Below are 22,988 nucleotides of genomic sequence, written 5' to 3' on the forward strand. Positions count from 1 at the left end.
GTTTCAGCCTCACTGATGATGCCTAACAAGGCTGAAACGATCGTCTGGGGTTGCTGTATCTCTCGTGCAGAGAGAACTGGCTGGCATTTCGGATCTGGACTACCCGTATGGGTGGGACCAGTCTGATATGCTTCAGATATGTTCTCTCTGTAATGGCACAAGATGAGCTAAAACCAGCTTGAGTTCTGAGCGGGGACCTACCGAAGGGCAGGCTATTTCAGTTGCTGTCCGTTCTCAGAATACTCTTGCGACCCGTTTTTTCTCTCCACTGTACATATCATACACAGAGATACACGGCGCTGAACATATCATACACAGATATACACGGCACTGTACATATCATACACAGAGATACACGACACTGTACATATACCAACAGTGAGATACACTGCACTGTACATATCATACAACTAGATACACTGCAATTTACATATCTAATAATGAGATACACTACACTGTAAATATCATACAACGAGATACACGGCACTGTACATATCATAAAATGGGATACACGGCACTGTACATATCATACAACGGGATACACGGCACTGTACATATCATACACAGAGATACAATGCACTGTACATATCATACAACGAGATGCACTGTACATATCATACAACGAGATACACTGCACTGTACATATCATACAACGAGATACACGGCACTATACATATCATACACTGAGATACACTGCACTGTACATATCATACAACGAGATACACTGCACTGTACATATCATACACTGAGATACACTGCACTGTACATATCATACAACAAGATACACTGCACTCTACATATCATACACAGAGATACACTGCACTGTACATATCATACAACGAGATACACGGCACTCTACATATCATACACTGAGATACACTGCACTGTACATATCATACAACGAGATACACTGCACTGTACATATCATACACTGAGATACACTGCACTCTACATATCATACACTGAGATACACGGCACTCTACATATCGTACACTGAGATACACTGCGCTGTACATATCATACAATGAGATACACGGCACTCTACATATCATACACTGAGATACACTGCACTGTACATATCATACAACGAGATACACTGCACTGTACATATCATACACTGAGATACACTGCACTCTACATATCATACACTGATATACACGGCACTCTACATATCGTACACTGAGATACACTGCGCTGTACATATCATACAATGAGATACACGGCACTGTACATATCATACACAGAGATACACGGCACTGTACATATCATACACAGAGATACACTGCACTGTACATATCATACAACGATATACACTGCACTGTACATATCATACACTGAGATACACGGCACTGTACATATCATACAACGAGATACACTGCACTGTACATATCATACAACGGGATACACTGCACTGTACATATCATACACTGAGATACACGGCACTGTACATATCATACAACGGGATACACTGCACTGTACATATCATACAACGAGATACACTGCACTGTACATATCATACACTGAGATACAAAGCACTCTACATATCATACAACGAGATACACTGCACTCTACATATCATACACTGAGATACGCGGCACTCTACATATCATACACTGAGATACACTGCACTGTACATATCATACACAGAGATAAACAGCACTCTACATATACCAACAGTGAGACACTGCACTGTACATATCATACAATGAGATACACTGCACTGTACATATCATACAATGAGATACACTGAGCTGTACATATAATACACAGAGATACACGGCACTGTACATATCAGACACTGAGATACACGGCACTGTACATATCATACAACGAGATACATTGCACTGTACATATTATACACTGAGATACACGGCACTGTACATATCATACAGTGACATACACTGCACTGTACATATCATACACAGAGATACACTGCAATGTACATATCATACACAGAGATACACGGCACTGTACATTTCATACAACCAGATACACGGCACTCTACATATCATACAATGAGATACACGCCACTCTACATATTATACAACGAGATACACTGCACTGTACATATCATACACAGAGATACACGGCACTGTACATATCATACAACGAGATACACGGCACTGTACATATACACTGAGATGCACTGTACATATCATACAGTGACATACACTGCACTGTACATATCACACAATGAGATACACTGCACTGTACATATCATAAACCGAGATACACTGCACCGTACATATCACACAATGAGATACACTGCGCTGTACATATCATACAATGAAATACACTGCGCTGTACATATCATAAACCGAGATACACTGCACTATACATATCAAATAATGAGATAGACTGCACTGTTCATATCATACAATGAGATACAATGCTCTGTACATAGCATACACTGAGATACACTGCACTGTACATATCATACTATGAGATATCATACAATAACACACTACACTATACAGATACAATGAAATACATTGCACTGCGAATACACTAAGATACACTGCACTGTACATATCATACACTGACACACTAGAGATGTGCATGGGCAAAATATTTGGTTCGGTTCAGCAATTTGGACCAATGGCATTCTGTTTGGATCAGTTCGGCACTTCGGAACTGCCGAACATCGGCACTTCAGCACTTCGTAAGCATCCGAATGGCATGAAATTCGTACGAATGTACATTCGAACGAAACGAATTGCACATTCGAATGAAACGAATTGCACATTCGAATGAAACGAATTGCACATGACTATTGCTCATTACATTGGACAGAGAATAGTGAAACCGAATTGGGCAGGTAAGCACCACATTGCACAATAGGAATTATATTGGTCAAGATTCCTGTCATCATTCACGTAAATTTTCTCTCTAAATTTTACCACTTTTCAGAAATCCGAATCACTTCGGCACTTCGGAACTTTGGGATTTCAGACATTCGTAAGCATCCAAATGGCATGAAATTAGTACGAATGTACATTCGGAACGAAACGAATTGCACATGTCTATGACACACTACACTATACAGATACACTGTGTACTGCAGCATCATGCACTGTACATATACATACACTACATGCGCGCACACACATACATACATTTATCCACTGTCTAATATGCCCATCATGAAAAACAATATACTTCTTCTTCACACTCATTGTAATGGATGAATCTATGTGATAATAAAAACGACCTCTCTCCTCCCCCTCAGTGTTCCATGATCTTCTTGACTATAAAAGTCATATTGACTATAAAAGGCTAATAAGCAGGAGTTGTAGAGACTGCAACATGTTATGTGTTTTCTAAGAGTAAAACTGAGGATGGCCTAAGACTGGGTCCTAATGCTATCTGTAGTGGAAGACACAGCTCGAATATCAGGATTGAGATCATTGTCCACAATATCTATTTTAATTTATTGATAACCCTCTGACACGGTGCAATACATACAGAATAGGGATTGCACTCTGAATGTTTACATACATTAGGTTATAATTGAAGCATGCAGCATTGAGCAAACTGTATAATTGGGAATATAAAGCCATCAACACGGTCTGGGGGGCCTTCGCAAGGAATAGAGGTACTGCAATAAGGAGAGTAATATACGTCAGATATTCTGTGTATCCGTGGAGTGAACACAAGGTGGGATGCAGACACTGCAAGCATGGGGTTACACTGACTATGTGAGCCTCCATTGTCACACAGAACACACTCTGACAATGGCTACTAATAACTTTTTAAATATACAGGGCTCTATGACAACGTGGTGTCCCAGTAGTTTCCAGAGTACGGCGATGCATACATAGCAAAGCAGACAATAGAAATCGAGGAAATCAAACAATATTATATGGAAAATCCTCCGCAGGGAACAGGTGGCATTGCACACAGCATCCATGCAGCTTTAAAAAGAGCCGTAACTACAAGTCCCACCAGGCTGTGCGGCTGGGTGTGAGGGATATTAGTGATGGGTAGTGGGGGGTGTTGGCCATTGTCTGTGCAGCAACATGAGTCAGTAATCACAGCCATTACTAGCCTATCCCATCCCCCAAAACATCTGCCTCATCACCCCCTTTTCCAAATCTGTGACTCATGCTTCCCATTCACACAGCACCCTAGGGATGGCCCACAGTGTGTCTGTCAGGGACCATACGGAATTAGCCTCCCTGCCCCCTGCCAGACAGGCTCTTTGTGGAAGGGGAGGCTCAGCCATTACTTAATGCTTTCCATTATAAGATAACATGATAGTTCATGTAATCTTGCTGGGTGCGTGATTGGTGATAAATGGTTATACACTTTCTATAATAATGCTGACTAGTTATCCGTGCTTCTCAGCTTATAGTGACTGCATAATAAAGCAACCACTATTTCAAGTGTTACCCTCATTGGCATCCCTATTTTGGGCCCAAATCATTCTATCCCTCTTTTCTATCCTAATGTCCCTCTTTTCTAGGAGCTTGATATTGTTAATGTGTCTGAGTGTATCACACAGCTCCACAGCAATAATACTCCCAGTAATGTGTCTGAGTGTATAACAGAGCTCCACAGCAATAATACTCCCAGTAATGTGTCTGAGTGTATAACAGAGCTCCACAGCACTAATACTCCCAGTAATGTGTCTGAGTGTATAACAGAGCTCCACAGCAATAATACTCCCAGTAATGTGTCTGAGTGTATAACAGAGCTCCACATCAATAATACTCCCAGTAATGTGTATGAGTGTATAACAGAGCTCCACAGCAATAATACTCCCAGTAATATGTCTGAGTGTATAACAGAGCTCCACAGCAATAATACTCCCAGTAATGTGTCTGAGTGTATAACAGAGCTCCACAGCAATAATACTCCCAGTAATATGTCTGAGTGTATAACAGAGCTCCACAGCAATAATACTCCCAGTAATGTGTCTGAGTGTATAACAGAGCCCCACAGCAATAATACTCCCAGTAATGTGTCTGTGTGTATAACAGAGCTCAACAGCAATAATACCCCCAGTAATGTGTCTGAGTGTGTAACAGAGCCCCACAGTAATCATACTCCCAGTAATGTGTCTGAGTGTATAACAGAGCTCCACAGCAATAATACTCCCAGTAATGTGTCTGAGTGTAAAACAGAGCTCCACAGCAATAATACTCCCAGTAATGTGTCTGAGTGTATAACAGAGCTCCACAGCAATAATACTCCCAGTAATGTGTCTGAGTGTATAACAGAGCTCCACAGCAATAATACTCCCAGTAATGTGTCTGAGTGTTTAACAGAACTCCACAGCAATAATACTCCCAGTAATGTGTCTGTGTGTATAACAGAGCTCCACAGCAATAATACTCCCAGTAATGTGTCTGAGTGTATAACAGAGCTCCACAGCAATAATACTCCCAGTAATGTGTCTGAGTGTCTAACAGAGCTCCACAGCAATAATACTCCCAGTAATGTGTCTGAGTGTATAACAGAGCTCCACAGCAATAATACTCCCAGTAATGTGTCTGAGTGTATAACAGAGCTCCACAGCAATAATACTCCCAGTAATGTGTCTGAGTGTATAACAGCTCCACAGCAATAATAATCCCAGTAATGTGTCTGAGTGTATAACAGAGCCCCACGGCAATAATACTCCCAGTAATGTGTCTGAGTGTATAACAGAGCTCCACAGCAATAATACTCCCAGTAATGTGTCTGAGTGTATAACAGAGCTCCACAGCAATAATACTCCCAGTAATGTGTCTGAGTGTATAACAGCTCCACAGCAATAATACTCCCAGTAATGTGTCTGAGTGTATAACAGAGCCCCACAGCAATAATACTCCCAGTAATGTGTCTGAGTGTATAACAGAGCTCCACAGCAATAATACTCCCAGTAATGTGTCTGAGTGTATAACAGAGCTCCACAGCAATAATACTCCCAGTAATGTGTCTGAGTGTATAACAGCTCCACAGCAATAATACTCCCAGTAATGTGTCTGAGTGTATAACAGAGCTCCACAGCAATAATACTCCCAGTAATGTGTCTGAGTGTATAACAGAGCTCCACAGCAATAATACTCCCAGTAATGTGTCTGAGTGTATAACAGCTCCACAGCAATAATACTCCCAGTAATGTGTCTGAGTGTATAACAGAGCCCCACGGCAATAATACTCCCAGTAATGTGTCTGAGTGTATAACAGAGCCCCACAGCAATAATACTCCCAGTAATGTGTCTGAGTGTATAACAGAGCTCCACAGCAATAATACTCCCAGTAATGTGTCTGAGTGTATAACAGAGCCCCACAGCAATAATAGTCCCAGTAATGTGTCTGAGTGTATAACAGAGCTCCACAGCAATAATACTCCCAGTAATGTGTCTGAGTGTATAACAGCTCCACAGCAATAATACTCCCAGTAATGTGTCTGAGTGTATAACAGAGCCCCACAGCAATAATACTCCCAGTAATGTGTCTGAGTGTATAACAGAGCCCCACGGCAATAATACTCCCAGTAATGTGTCTGAGTGTATAACAGAGCCCCACAGCCATAATACTCCCAGTAATGTGTCTGAGTGTATAACAGAGCTCCACAGCAATATTACTCCCAGTAATGTGTCTGAGTGTATAACAGAGCCCCACAGCAATAATAGTCCCAGTAATGTGTCTGAGTGTATAACAGAGCTCCACAGCAATAATACTCCCAGTAATGTGTCTGAGTGTATAACAGCTCCACAGCAATAATACTCCCAGTAATGTGTCTGAGTGTATAACAGAGCCCCACAGCAATAATACTCCCAGTAATGTGTCTGAGTGTAAAACAGAGCTCCACAGCAATAATACTCCCAGTAATGTGTCTGAGTGTATAACAGAGCTCCACAGCAATAATACTCCCAGTAATGTGTCTGAGTGTATAACAGAGCTCCACAGCAATAATACTCCCAGTAATGTGTCTGAGTGTATAACAGAGCTCCACAGCAATAATACTCCCAGTAATGTGTCTGAGTGTATAACAGAGCTCCACAGCAATAATACTCCCAGTAATGTGTCTGAGTGTATAACAGAGCTCCACAGCAATAATACTCCCAGTAATGTGTATGAGTGTATAACAGAGCTCCACAGCAATAATACTCCCAGTAATATGTCTGAGTGTATAACAGAGCTCCACAGCAATAATACTCCCAGTAATGTGTCTGAGTGTATAACAGAGCCCCACAGCAATAATACTCCCAGTAATGTGTCTGAGTGTATAACAGAGCTCCACAGCAATAATACTCCCAGTAATATGTCTGAGTGTATAACAGAGCTCCACAACAATAATACTCCCAGTAATGTGTCTGAGTGTATAACAGAGCCCCACAGCAATAATACTCCCAGTAATGTGTCTGTGTGTATAACAGAGCTCCACAGCAATAATACCCCCAGTAATGTGTCTGAGTGTGTAACAGAGCCCCACAGTAATCATACTCCCAGTAATGTGTCTGAGTGTATAACAGAGCTCCACAGCAATAATACTCCCAGTAATGTGTCTGTGTGTATAACAGAGCTCCACAGCAATAATACTCCCAGTAATGTGTCTGAGTGTAAAACAGAGCTCCACAGCAATAATACTCCCAGTAATGTGTCTGAGTGTATAACAGAGCTCCACAGCAATAATACTCCCAGTAATGTGTCTGAGTGTATAACAGAGCTCCACAGCAATAATACTCCCAGTAATGTGTCTGAGTGTATAACAGAACTCCACAGCAATAATACTCCCAGTAATGTGTCTGTGTGTATAACAGAGCTCCACAGCAATAATACTCCCAGTAATGTGTCTGAGTGTATAACAGAGCTCCACAGCAATAATACTCCCAGTAATGTGTCTGAGTGTCTAACAGAGCTCCACAGCAATAATACTCCCAGTAGTGTGTCTGAGTGTATAACAGAGCTCCACAGCAATAATACTCCCAGTAATGTGTCTGAGTGTATAACACAGCCCCACAGCAATAATACTCCCAGTAATGTGTCTGGGTGTATAACAGAGCTCCACAGTAATAATACTCCCAGTAATGTGTCTGAGTGTATAACAGAGCTCCACAGCAATAATACTCCCAGTAATGTGTCTGAGTGTATAACAGAGCTTCACAGTAATAATACTCCCAGTAATGTGTCTGAGTGTATAACAGAGCTCCACAGCAATAATACTCCCAGTAATGTGTCTGAGTGTATAACAGAGCCCCACAGTAATAATACTCCCAGTAATGTGTCTGAGTGTATAACAGAGCTCCACAGTAATAATACTCCCAGTAATGTGTCTGAGTGTATCACAGAGCTCCACAGTAATAATACTCCCAGTAATGTGTCTGAGTGTATAACAGAGCTCCACAGCAATAATACTCCCAGTAATGTGTCTGAGTGTATAACAGAGCTTCACAGTAATAATACTCCCAGTAATGTGTCTGAGTGTATAACAGAGCTCCACAGCAATAATACTCCCAGTAATGTGTCTGAGTGTCTAACAGAGCCCCACAGTAATAATACTCCCAGTAATGTGTCTGAGTGTCTAACAGAGCCCCACAGCAATAATACTCCCAGTAATGTGTCTGAGTGTATAACAGAGCCCCACAGCAATAATACTCCCAGTAATGTGTCTGAGTGTATCACAGAGCTCAACAGCAATAATACTCCCAGTAATGTGTCAGAGTGTATAACAGAACTCCGCAGCAATAATACTCCCAGTAATGTGTCTGAGTGTCTAACAGAGCTCCACAGCAATAATACTCCCAGTAATGTGTCTGAGTGTATAACAGAGCTCCACAGCAATAATACTCCCAGTAATGTGTCTGAGTGTATAACAGAGCCCCACAGCAATAATACTCCCAGTAATGTGTCTGAGTGTATCACAGAGCTCAACAGCAATAATACTCCCAGTAATGTGTCAGAGTGTATAACAGAACTCCGCAGCAATAATACTCCCAGTAATGTGTCTGAGTGTATAACAGAGCTTCACAGTAATAATACTCCCAGTAATGTGTCTTTAAACAATAAATGTGTTTAGAAATCAGGCTGTGTGAATAAGATACATTGTTCTTGTTCTAAATTGCATTTTAGTTGGATAAATTGTTATTAGTAAGTCACCTAAAATTTGTCAGAATATCCCACCCATTGCCACACCCCCACTCACACCCTTAAAGTTGAAGGAACACTCTACTGTCCAAATTTAAAACTGCATTAGGGATCTGGAGTGTCCCTTTAACCCCTTAAGGACCAAACTTCTGGAATAAAAGGGAATCATGACGTCACACATGTCATGTGTCCTTAAGGGATTAAAGTATGCATTTCCTTTCTGTATATTATATGAAGTCAGTATTATCCCGGGGGGTATATAACATATGCTGTCAGTGTTACCTTCGTGTGGTGTATACTATACACTAATCAGCCACAACTTTGAAAACCACGGACAGGTGGAGTGAATATTATTGATTATATCGTTACAATGACACCTGTCAGGGGGTGGGATATATTAAGCAACAAGTGAACAGTCCCTTATTGAATTTCATGAGTTGGAAGCAGGAAAATTAGGCAAAAATGTTTTTATATGATCTAAGAGACTTTGACAAGGACCCAATAGTGGTGGCTAAAGCGCTGGGTCAGAACAGCTCAGCTTGTGGGGTGTTCCCAGTATGCAGTGCTTATTACCTACCAAAAGTGGAGCAAGGAAGGATAACAGGTGAACTAGTGTCAGGTCCATGGACGCCCAATGCTCATTGATGCAGGTGGGAAGCGAAGGCTCGTCCGTCCTGGTCTGATCACACAGGAGAGCTACTGTAACTCAAATTGCTGAAAACCTTAATGCTGTCCATGATAGAAAGTTGTCAGTGCGTCACAGTTTGCTGGTTTGGGGCTGCGCAGTCACCGATCTCTGTCCACCACCAAAATCATATTCCATGGGGACATGAGCAACAGAACTGGACCATGAAGCAAGGAACGAAGGAAGCCTAGTCTGATGAATCACGTCTACTTTTAGATCTGTTAGATGGCCGGGTGCGTTGTTTACCTGGGGAAGAGTAGGGAGCAGGATGCACCATGGGAAGACTGCCGGCAGAGGCATAGTTATGCGCTTCTAAACATTGAGTCCTGGCTTTCATTTAGATGTAACTTTGACACATACCATCTACCTAGAGATTGTTGCAGACCACACACACCCCTTCGTGGAAATGGCATTCTCTGATAGCAGTGGCATCTCTTAGCAGGATAATGCTCCCTGCCACACTGCACAAATTGTTCAGGAATGGTTTGAGGAACATGACAAAGAGTTCAAGGAGTTGTTTTGGCCTCAAACTCCCCAGATCTCAATCCAACTGAGCAGCTGTGGGATGTGCTGGAACAACAAATCTGATCCATGGAGGACCCACCGCACAGCTTACAGGATTTAAAAGATCTGCAGCGATTGCCTAGGTGCCAAATACCACAGGACACGTTTTGTAGAGTCCACATCTTCACGCACCTGAGCTGTTTTGGCAGTATGCGTGGGACCTACATGATATTAGACAGGTGGTTATAATGTGGCTGATCTGTGTACGCTGTCAAATACCCTTAGGGGAGGTGTATACTATATGTGATTACCTCGGGGGGGGGGGTGTGTATACTATATACTGTCACTGTTACCCTCAGGGAGGGGGGGTGTATACTATATACCGTCACTGTTACCTTCAGGGAGGGGGAGGGGGGGGTGTATACTATATACTGTCACTGTTACCCTCAGGGAGGGGGGGGTGTATACTATATACTGTCACTGTTACCCTCAGGGAGGGGTGGGGTGTATACTATATACTGTCACTGTTACCCTCGGAGGGGGGGGGGTTGTATACTATATACTGTCACTGTTACCCTCAGGGAGGGGGGGTGTATACTATATACTGTCACTGTTACCCTCAGGGAGGGGGAGGGGGGTGTATACTATATACTGTCACTGTTACCCTCAGGGAGGGGGAGGGGGTGTATACTATATACTGTCACTGTTACCCTCAGGGAGGGGGGGTATATACTATATACTGTCACTGTTGCCCTCGGGGGGGGGGGGTTGTATACTATATACTGTCACTGTTACCCTCAGGGAGGAGGGGGGGTGTATACTATATACTGTCACTGTTACCCTCAGGGAGGGGGAGGGGGGTGTATACTATATACTGTCACTGTTACCCTCAGGGAGGGGAGGGGGTGTATACTATATACTGTCACTGTTACCCTCAGGGAGGGGAGGGGGGTGTATACTATATACTGTCACTGTTACCCTCAGGGAGGGGAGGGGGGGTGTATACTATATACTGTCACTGTTACCCTCAGGGAGGGGAGGGGGGGTGTATACTATATACTGTCACTGTTACCCTCAGGGAGGAGGGGGGGTGTATACTATATACTGTCACTGTTACCCTCAGGGAGGGGGAGGGGGGTGTATACTATATACTGTCACTGTTACCCTCAGGGAGGGGAGGGGGTGTATACTATATACTGTCACTGTTACCCTCAGGGAGGGGAGGGGGGGTGTATACTATATACTGTCACTGTTACCCTCAGGGAGGGGAGGGGGGGTGTATACTATATACTGTCACTGTTACCCTCAGGGAGGGGAGGGGGGGTGTATACTATATACTGTCACTGTTACCCTCAGGGAGGGGTGGGGTGTATACTATATACTGTCACTGTTACCCTCAGGGAGGGGGAGGGGGGGGTGTATACTATATACTGTCACTGTTACCCTCAGGGAGGGGGAGGGGGGGGGGTGTATACTATATACTGTCACTGTTACCCTCAGGGAGGGGTGGGGTGTATACTATATACTGTCACTGTTGCCCTCAGGGAGGGGGAGGGGGGGGTGTATACTATATACTGTCACTGTTACCCTCAGGGAGGGGGAGGGGGGGGGTGTATACTATATACTGTCACTGTTACCCTCAGGGAGGGGGAGGGGGGGGTGTATACTATATACTGTCACTGTTACCCTCGGGGAGGGGGGGTGTATACTATATACTGTCACTGTTGCCCTCAGGGAGGGGGAGGGGGGGGTGTATACTATATACTGTCACTGTTGCCCTCAGGGAGGGGGAGGGGGGGTGTATACTATATACTGTCACTGTTACCCTCAGGGAGGGGGAGGGGGGGTGTATACTGTCACTGTTGCCCTCAGGGAGGGGGGGGTGTATACTATATACTGTCACTGTTACCCTCAGGGAGGGGGAGGGGGGGGTGTATACTATATACTGTCACTGTTACCCTCAGGGAGGGGGAGGGGGGGTGTATACTATATACTGTCACTGTTGCCCTCAGGGAGGGGGAGGGGGGGGTGTATACTATATACTGTCACTGTTACCCTCAGGGAGGGGGAGGGGGGGGTGTATACTATATACTGTCACTGTTACCCTCAGGGAGGGGGAGGGGGGGTGTATACTATATACTGTCACTGTTACCCTCAGGGAGGGGGAGGGGGGGGTGTATACTATATACTGTCACTGTTACCCTCAGGGAGGGGGAGGGGGGGGTGTATACTATATACTGTCACTGTTACCCTCAGGGAGGGGGAGGGGGGGTGTATACTATATACTGTCACTGTTACCCTCAGGGAGGGGGAGGGGGGGTGTATACTATATACTGTCACTGTTACCCTCAGGGAGGGGGAGGGGGGGGTGTATACTATATACTGTCACTGTTACCCTCAGGGAGGGGGAGGGGGGGTGTATACTATATACTGTCACTGTTACCCTCAGGGAGGGGGAGGGGGGGTGTATACTATATACTGTCACTGTTACCCTCAGGGAGGGGGAGGGGGGGGGTGTATACTATATACTGTCACTGTTACCCTCAGGGAGGGGGAGGGGGGGGTGTATACTATATACTGTCACTGTTACCCTCAGGGAGGGGGAGGGGGGGTGTATACTATATACTGTCACTGTTACCCTCAGGGAGGGGGAGGGGGGGGTGTATACTATATACTGTCACTGTTACCCTCAGGGAGGGGGAGGGGGGGGTGTATACTATATACTGTCACTGTTACCCTCAGGGAGGGGGAGGGGGGGTGTATACTATATACTGTCACTGTTGCCCTCAGGGATGGGATTAGTGTCAGTGTCAGTGATGTGAACGCGCGCTGGTTGGAGGATGTGAACGCGCACAGTTGGCCCCGCCCTGGTACCCAGCTCTGCCTGTTGTCTCACCTAGCCGATGCGCGTGCTCGCGCCCCTCCCCTCGTGGCCGCGCTCTGGGCGTGTAGTGCGCGCCGGGTGCTGATGCTGCGGCGATGTTGCGGTGTTTTCGCAGGTACTTTGTGATTGGTCGCCGGGCCTGGTGACGTCAGGCTTGCAAGGTGCTTATAAGCGAGTGCGAGCCGCCCCACCTCCTCCACAGTCTGCATCTTCCCAGAGCTGCCAGTATGAGGGAGATAGTCCACATCCAGGCCGGCCAGTGCGGCAACCAGATCGGAGCCAAGGTAAGGGGAACTCCCAGCACCCTCAGCCACAGCATCCCTGGCTCTGCATGGTGAGAGTGGCAGCTACTAGAGACCATGGATCTTCATATAGTCCCTTTAAATCTCCCCCAAGGGGCAGTGATGGTATCCATCTATATGGCTACAGCATCCCTGGCTCTGCATGGTGAGAGTGGCAGTCCTGGTTAGATGGAATGTCTCTGCCCTGTGTGCTCATATTACTAGAGACCATGTATCTTGCTATTGTTATATAGACCATGTATTCTAATATAATCCCTTTTAATCCCCCCCCCCCCCCCCCCCCCCCAAGGGGCAGTGATTTTATCCATCTACATGGCTACAGCATCCCTGGCTCAGCATGGTGAGAGTAGCAGTCCTGATTGGATGGAATGTCTCTGCCCTGCGTGTTGATATTGTTAGACCATGTATCTTCATATAGTTGGTCTTAGACCATGTATTCTCATACTGTCCCTTTAAATCCCCCCTCCAGTGATGCTATCAGTGTGGCCCCCAGTCTGTGTAATTACAAAAACCCTGCTTTGTGCAGAGGGTTATCTGATACCCCAATCCCCATGTGCTTCCTTCCTCCTACAATGTTGGTGTATGATATACTGGACTGAGGCGGGATGCCTGAGCTGGGTGGAAGTCGTTGTGTGATAGGCAATAAGGGGCAGCTCAGTTGCCCCCTGTGTGATCAGTATGCTGGGTGGCAGATCTCTACTGCAGAGCCACACCCATCACTGCAGCACAGGAACAAAGGGACAATGTGACATTGCAGAACAGGGAAACATAGACCAGCCATTGGGGGATGGGGACCATAGTGCCAACAGGGCACCTAACCCTGCAGGTCATGGCTGAACGGGCGCTAAGCCCAGAACTAGAAAACAAACCAAACAGCCAGACGGAGGGCACTGAGCCCAGAGCTGGAAAATTAACCATAGACTGCATGGCAGAGAGGGCATTGGAGAGAACAGAAAGCCTTGGCATCAATTCACTCAGTACATTACGGTTAAAGCTGCCCACTTGGCATTCACCATCTGATGGCAGAGAAGTGATAATTAATCCTGAGAGGCTGGGTGATGTGGGTGTTATAGACACAGCTCAGAACATATACCACACTGAGTATTCTGGTTTGGGCATATGGCATTTCCTGTATATAGTTACAGTATCTGTGTTCCTGCCAGTCAGTCTGCATTGCTGTTACAACTATTCTCTCTTCAATGAACAGAACAAGTCAGTGTGACAGCAACCCATCTATTTCCAATCCCACCCGCAGACAATGGGTTAAGGGTGTGGGAGCCTTTAAATCCCCGTTCTGTGTCACTGCTGGCTGCTAATTCTAGGGTTAGAGAATCACACCAGTGACTTCATTCTTTTTGTCATGTAAAGGGCTGTGCCTGTCTGTAGATCCTGTCTAATTAAAGGGATCTGCAGACAGGGCTCAGGGGAGGAGGCTGCTATCAGAGGGGACAGGGCCCAGCGATTGCAATCCACCCTCTGCTAGATTAGTGTGGGGTTTATAGACAGACACCAGGGATCCTGCAGGGAGACAGATGCTCTGCACTTGTCCCCAGACGTCTAATGCATCCTTTGTGCAAATGGGAGAAGCATATTGCAAGTCCCATGCCTTCATTGGGAAGATGCGATGCCTATGCAGTGTTTAACCTATTCATTGCTGGCTAGTGGAGTCTTTCATTGTTCCTCCGGCCACTCCCTCTGCAGTAACAGTCTCCTCTCAATAAAAAGCTGAATGGAGCGGTGATGTCATCAGGACCCCCTATTCAATGACTAGTCTGGCAGACAAAGAATGCAGAGAGGTGATGTCATCAGGACCCCTTATTCCATGGCTGGAATGACAGACAAAGAAAATGGTTACTATGTGTCGAGTCCCACTTAGAAGCGTTGCAGTGTTAAAGTAACAAGTCTCCTTAAAAATGAGAAGCTCAAATCTTTATTTCAATAAATGAATCTGACATGCCATGTACCAACCAGTGTCCCATAAAAATCTGCGCTACATGACGACAAGAACAGAATTATCCTTCAGTCCCAAAGTATTTCCTGGTGATCCCCTCTGCTATCAATGTTTGATGGATGTTGATTTACGGGAGCAGGCCCCTTTCTGTTTACATTAGATTTTTATTTCATTCCTTCTATTCCCATTCTATATAGTGCTGCTGATTTGCAGGCGTTGTATAATTAACGAAAACGATTATGGCAGGAAATTGTGAAACGAGCTGTGCAGACCCCATGTATATTGTGGATTTTCTTGCATCGTCAGTGAAAGTGTCGCGTCTTCGGTGACAGACTGTGCTTGGCCGAGACAGATGCCGTTAATGGCCCTGCAGACATGGCCTGGTCTCCCGGGTCAGGAAGTGACAAATCAATGACTGCAGCAGGTCCCAGACTTCTCCCACTGGGAACAAAGGAGTAGGGTGGGGAACAGCTGAGCCCAAACTCTTAGTCCGGGGAGATGGCCAGCACAGGCCCATTCTCCATCTCCCATTAGTGCCCAAATTAAATGACAGCGACGTTCCACCTGCTTTGCTTTCTTTGTATGCCTGCACAGTTAGATGGTCTGGGTGCTGATGAGATTTATTTAATCGCTATGTCTAGTTGGCACATCTCTTTATCTTACTAAGAGCCCTTAGACATCCTTCCAGATAATCTAAAAGTCATCCGAAGGACCAGTGTATGCCACCACTCTTACTTGGAGGCTGCTGCCCTTTTCTTAACATTGATCATTTTATACAATTCTACAATCTAACATTTCCTGTTCAACCCACTGCATGCAATGCCCACCGTCACACATAGTATTCTCTCCACTGAGCTACGTCTGTCTGTGTTTTTTAATTGTTATCTCTCCCTGTACCTCCCCTGTCTGTCACGTTGCTCTGCCTGCAGTGTCACCCTCCCTCTCCTGCCTCGCTCCCAGAATGTGCGCACTCACTGGCTGCAGGATTCTGCAGGGATCAGTCTTGCTTTGTTAGTTGAATTGTGCTGGCTGGCAGTTTCTCTGCCCCCTGTCTGATTTAGATTTTATTTATTTAGTTTTATTAATGGAAACAATCAGTCTCTACGCATGCATTAAGGACTTGCCTGATCAGTCTGGCCTCACAATACACTGTGAATGACATGCAATTAGATTAAATCCTTGTGCGCATCATGCAACTGATGGGAGTTAAAGTTCAAATGAAACTAACCATCTTACTCATCATTAGCAGTGTCCATAGCAATATGTTCTATTGCTCAATACAATCTGTCTCTTTAGATATTTTTCTGCATGGAATGACTAGTATTTACACTGGGCCAGGCCTGATATTGCAGCCCTGTTTGAATTAGGAGTTGCATGCATCCTGTGTATAGACTGCTAGGTTATGGAGTTCCATACTGCAGATGATCAGTGTTTAATTATAAGGTGGAGCAGCTTGTGGCCTGGTTCAGTACAGTGGACAGCTCCATCCCTGTGCCTCCAAATACAAGTAGCGTGCTGATTCATTACTTTTTTTTTTTTCTCATGATATTAAGCAAAAGATCAAGGAGAATATATCCCAAGAAACCTGTAGTACCATCACCCAGTTAGAGTACGTCACAAGACGACAAGTCTGGCATATGATGCATCGTTTTAGTTGGTGTCCCACAGATTGTAAGGTTGTTTGTGTAAGGCACCACCATTTTCTGCAGCGCTATACAATGGGTACATTAACATTAGGTAGGGATGGAAGATATAACATAAGGCAAGCTCATACAAAAATGAGATCCTTACCTGCATGCCTAGAACCTGGCTGACACCTATGTGCAAAGTCAGCTTACAGTCTAAAGGGGATAATGCCGCATGAGCTTTCACCTCTTATTGTATTCTGTTCCTGTTTTTGTCAGTTACTTGTACAGCGCTATGTCTTGTGTAGGTAATAAACATTGCTGTCCGATTTTTCTTTCTTTTCTTTTTTTCTGAATCTTCATTTTATTTTTGCAGTTCTGGGAGGTCATCAGCGATGAACATGGCATTGACCCAAGTGGAAATTATGTTGGGGACTCTGACCTACAGCTGGAGAGGATCAGTGTGTACTATAACGAGGCTTCCTGTAAGTTTATTGAATACTTGCTCTGTGGGTTAACGTGACTCTGAGAGGGTCCCCAGTCGGTCACCCCAGTTAAGGATGTCAGAGGTCACTGTAGATAAGATGTTAACCTGTGCTGCACTTCAATATCCTGAGTGAATGCATCACCCCGTTATTCCTGCAATTTAGATTCTTATTGGGTTGTGCAAAAACTTTATTATTCCTTTTTAATCTACTCTGCTTTCTGTAGAACACTGTTTTGGTGCCTTGTAGGAGAATGATGTCCCTCTTATTTATGGATTTGTCCAGTTATGATAAAATGTGGGGTGTTAATCATTGGTAATGTATATAAAATAACTTTACATAATAAAGGAAACCTAAAAACATTTTTAACCCCTTAAGGACACATGACGTGTGTGACATGTCATGATTCCCTTTTATTCCAGAAGTTTGGTCCTTAAGGGGTTAAAGGGACAGTCAAAGCACCATAACTATCACGGTTTGGTAGTGGTTAAGGTTCAAGGAGGCTAGAGGCGTAGTGTCTGTGGTGTGTTTTTGTTTTTCCCCAAGCTGTTTGACATGAAAGCTTTCTCTAATTCACAAAGCTCACCACTAAACTTTCAAAATCACAATCTGTCCATTTGGCAATACCAAAAGACTAGAGGGCACGTGTCTCCATTCCTGATTTTTGATATGTATATATTTAAAGATCTATAATACTACAGAACCGGAACAACTACTTAATAGCAAAGATCTACTTTTTTATGTTGGATATATCCTAAACCAGGTAGGCAACCTTTGGCATTTCAGATGTGGACTACAACTCTCCTGATGCTTTGCCAGCATTGTGGCTGTATCTGAGATATAGACTGAAGGTTGCCTAAACACTCAGATGTATTTTCTGTTACTGACCAACCAGTGTCCTGTAAGTAACACTCGTGGTGTGGTCTGGGGTTACATTGTCATTATTGTACAGCCTCTTCGTATAAAACTCTCCTCTTGTCTCTCTTCCAGCTCACAAATATGTCCCCAGAGCCATCCTAGTAGATCTGGAGCCTGGGACCATGGACAGTGTACGATCAGGAGCCTTCGGACATCTCTTCCGACCAGATAACTTCATATTTGGTATTCACACTTCGTCTTTTCAGTTCTTGTGGCACTAGCAGAACTTTAATATAATCTAAAATTATTGCTGTAATTTATCAGTGGATTCCCAATTACACTAGCAATAGTTATTTATTGCCTCACCCTTCTTTGCCTAGATTTTGTATACAGTGTCAAACCCTAAGGGAATGGTTTTTCTGTGTATTGCAGCACACGTCTAGGCGAAGATACCCCGATGACAGGCAGTACATTTAATGTAGCTCTATGGCCTCTTTGATTACTGCTTCTGTCGAACCAGTCTGAAACCAAATGCCAACATGTATTATAATGAAAGCCTAGCCTCACTACACTCAGCAGAATAAATGTGGAGATCTTCCCTCTCCCTCCACCCGGACATCGCCCATAATGTCCACCACTTGTACTCTAGTTACATTGAGGTCAATTGGGTAGCTTCATCAACCAATTATTTCCCTCTGCCACTCTTCACACACTCTGCTCACGCTCTTCAAACTGTACTGGCCCTTCTCTCCTTCCCTTCTCTATATTTCAGTATATGTTGCTTTGTGATTAGTGCAGATTCTTTTTAACCTTTTTATAATGTCCCATTTTTTTTTTTCTTTTTCTTCTGCAGGACAGAGTGGTGCTGGTAACAACTGGGCTAAGGGTCATTACACAGAGGGGGCTGAATTGGTGGACTCTGTGTTAGACGTAGTAAGGAAAGAGTGTGAAAATTGTGATTGCCTACAAGGTTTCCAGCTGACTCACTCACTCGGAGGGGGCACTGGTTCTGGTATGGGTACCCTCCTCATCAGTAAGGTCAGAGAGGAATATCCTGACCGCATCATGAACACTTTTAGCGTAGTCCCATCTCCCAAGGTGTCCGATACAGTAGTTGAGCCCTACAACGCAACTCTATCTATCCACCAACTGGTGGAGAACACAGACGAAACTTACTGCATTGACAATGAAGCTTTATATGACATCTGCTTCCGCACCCTCAAACTGGCCACTCCTACCTACGGAGATCTCAACCATCTTGTCAGTGCCACAATGAGTGGAGTAACAACTTCATTGAGGTTCCCTGGCCAGCTAAATGCTGATCTGCGCAAATTGGCTGTTAACATGGTCCCCTTCCCTCGTCTACATTTCTTCATGCCTGGATTTGCACCACTGACTGCTCGTGGCAGCCAGCAGTACCGTGCTCTGACTGTACCTGAGCTCACCCAACAAATGTTTGATGCCAAGAACATGATGGCTGCCTGTGATCCTCGACATGGCCGTTACCTGACTGTGGCCACTGTGTTCCGTGGACGCATGTCCATGAAAGAAGTGGACGAGCAGATGCTAGCCATCCAGAGTAAGAACAGCAGCTACTTTGTGGAATGGATCCCCAACAATGTCAAAGTAGCAGTCTGTGACATCCCTCCACGTGGCCTAAAGATGTCTTCTACCTTCATTGGCAACAGCACTGCCATCCAGGAGCTGTTCAAGCGCATCTCTGAGCAGTTCACAGCCATGTTCCGGCGTAAAGCCTTCTTGCACTGGTATACAGGAGAAGGTATGGACGAGATGGAGTTTACGGAAGCCGAGAGCAACATGAATGACTTGGTGTCTGAATACCAGCAATACCAGGACGCTACAGCAGAAGAGGAGGGGGAGATGTATGAAGATGATGAGGAGGAGTCTGAAGCTCAGGGGAAGTAAGGGGACAACCTCGGAGCTTGAGACCCCATTTAGTGCCCCGTTGAAGGTTTTAGTAATCTTTATCATTCTGCATCATGATGTCTCTACTGCATTAGGATTATAGTACCATAGAAATAAACAATCTATACCCAGCCTCCATATTCCATTAACTCTTTGCTGCCAAAGGAGCGTGCAGAACTTGGTGTGTACCAGTATGTGTCTTGCTGCTGATTATAGATCATTGTGAATGTTGCAGTAGCCTAGATGGGCTCTACATCTGAGTAAGTGATTGATTGAGGACTTGGAACCGGGTCGAATGATCTTTGATAAGGTGGGTGAGATTTCGCACAATGCCGCGACCTTCGTTGGTGTCCATTTTGTGGTCTGCACAAAGAGTTAATACATTAATGGGAAACGTTGTTTAGCTAAGGCTCCTACAGAGATTGTGTATCTGAAAACTCATACTGCAAAAGGGATTTCCCTCATCCCACCCAGGCCGTTCTCGATGTATTACCATTTTTTTTTTATTTTTTTTTTTTTTGTCTGACATGAATTTTTTTATTTTTTTTATGTGCTTTTATTTATATTTTTTTTTTGTCTGATTTTTATTGGGTTATTTATTAAATAACAAATAAACTTCCTGCTGTCCAACATGTGTGGTTTTATTTTAATTTAAAGCACAAGATGTCGTGTGTTTATTCCTAACAACTGTCTTCACAGTCAAATATCAAATGATCCTCATTTAAAGCCGCCTTGTCTGATCTGAGACACTGGAAAAAACGCAGATATGTAGAAGTTCTGAAGGAATAATCAGAGTTCAGGGTTACAAAACTGTAATTGTAGAAAGTGTTGGAACACGGGGTCAATAACGTCATGTAATAATGAGGTTAATGCCATTAAATTTCCATCCCTGGCAAACTGTGTACCCTGGTAATCTGTATCTGTGGTAAAACCCCATACAGACACTGTTTCTTGAAATGGGCATTGAAAGCCACGTACCAGCATTTGCAGATGACACACAACTTTGTAAAGTAATAAAATGTTAGCAGGATATTGCTTTGCTGCAGGGGGATTTGGATAGACTGGGGGACTGGGCACTAGAATGGCTGATTAAATTTAACGCAAAGAAATGCAAAGTTGTGCACTTTGGGGTCAAGAATGCACAAGCAACTTACACCCTAAATGGTAGTAAACTAGGGATAACCACACACGAGAAAGATTTGGGAATGGTTATAGACAACAAATTAGGCAGCAATATGCAATGTCAATTGGCAATTGCTAAGGCCAGTAAGGTTTTGTCATGTATAAAAAGGGCATAAATTCTCGGGATGAGAATATCATTTTGCCTCATTATAAATTGCTGGTAAGACCACACCTTAAATATGCTGTGTAATTTTGATGTTCAAAGGTGTTTGTTGAGCAGGTTAAGAAACGTTATGTAACATGCAAAGAAATGTGATATGCAGGTCCTAACAGTGGGGGTAATACGGTTATAGTATACAAAATAATCAGCTGTACGAGTTTCACTGAAGCAGCGGAGTTAGCAGAGGTAGATGCATTATAACGAAATTCCAGCACAGTGTACCGCGTATGCATGTTACGACTGTGTCTATACAGAGGAGCTGTCAATCATGTTATCTGTGAACAGGAAAATACCTGCCTATCCCTCCTAGTGGGAGGTAGGTGTTTGAATGTAGAAGAGGATCGAACAGAGGGGGAAGGCAAAGAGAAGTAGAATAGGAAGAGGGGAACAGGGGCTACATCACCTCAGAAAGGTTGAAAAATGTAAATCTCTTTAGTTTGGAAAAACGGCGCCTCAGAGGGGATATGATAACATTATACAAATATATTCGGGGCCAGTGCAAACCTTTATCTATTCATAAACAGGGCTATACATAGGACACGAGGTCACACATTTAGGCTGGAAGAAAGGAGATTTCATCTAAGGCAAAGAAAAGTTTTTTTTTTTTTACAGTAAGAGCAATAAGGATGTGGAATTCTCTGCCTGAAGAGGTGGTTTTGTCAGTCTATACAGATGTTTAAACTGCAATTGGATAAACACTTGCAAAAACATTACAGGGATATAATTTCTAATTAGTGGGGTAATAGCTGCTTGATCTAAGGAGATATCTGACTGCTATTTTGGGATCAAGAAGGAATCATTTTCCTAGTTTGTTGCAAAATTTAAAGTACTTAAAACTGTTTTGGGGGTCGGGGTTTTTTTTTTTTTGCATCAACAGCAAAAACAAATGTGAGGTTGAACTTGATGAATTCAAGTCTTTTTTAGCCTATGTAACTATGTATTATATTATGAACATCTCAGGGTCTTTACTGACTAGCTGTACGAGTGTCATCAGTTCAAATGACATAAACCGCAAATACATGTCAACAGCTTGACAAAGACCCCATCCTTGGTCAAAACTTTGCAGCGTTCCACATGTTCAAATAAATGTGTCTGAAGTTATTGGAGTGCTTGGACCTTCTCTCTTTACTGGTATAAACAGCAAATAGTCTGTATTCCTTAGAAATACTGCAGAACGTGGCAATGCCCATCTCTGGAACTACATATCCCATGATGCAAAGTTATCCCATTGGAATTCCAAGTCTAGTTGTCACTAAGTTGGAAAAACACGATCAGAGCTGTTCACTAATAGTGAATTGTCACAAACGTAAAGCGAATTTCCAATTTTAGACCAAAGTAGCCAAACCTT

The 22,988-nt window shown here is 44.0% G+C and overlaps 1 protein-coding gene across 1 annotated transcript in view; it reads left to right on the top strand.

Moving 5' to 3' along the window:
• Positions 1-20,902, top strand: part of TUBB3 (tubulin beta 3 class III) — a 37,446-nt gene extending 16,544 nt beyond the window's left edge. Inside the window, exons 4-7 of the mRNA XM_063438168.1 lie at positions 13,304-13,435; positions 17,406-17,514; positions 18,505-18,615; positions 19,226-20,902. Of these exons, the coding sequence (XP_063294238.1) occupies positions 13,304-13,435; positions 17,406-17,514; positions 18,505-18,615; positions 19,226-20,298 (1,425 nt within the window). The 3' untranslated portion in view covers positions 20,299-20,902. The remainder of the gene's footprint in view (positions 1-13,303; positions 13,436-17,405; positions 17,515-18,504; positions 18,616-19,225) is intronic.
• The last annotated feature ends 2,086 nt before the right edge of the window (positions 20,903-22,988 follow it).

The sequence above is a fragment of the Pelobates fuscus genome, chromosome 12 (assembly GCF_036172605.1).
Source record: "Pelobates fuscus isolate aPelFus1 chromosome 12, aPelFus1.pri, whole genome shotgun sequence".
Classification (NCBI taxonomy): Eukaryota; Metazoa; Chordata; class Amphibia; order Anura; family Pelobatidae; genus Pelobates; species Pelobates fuscus.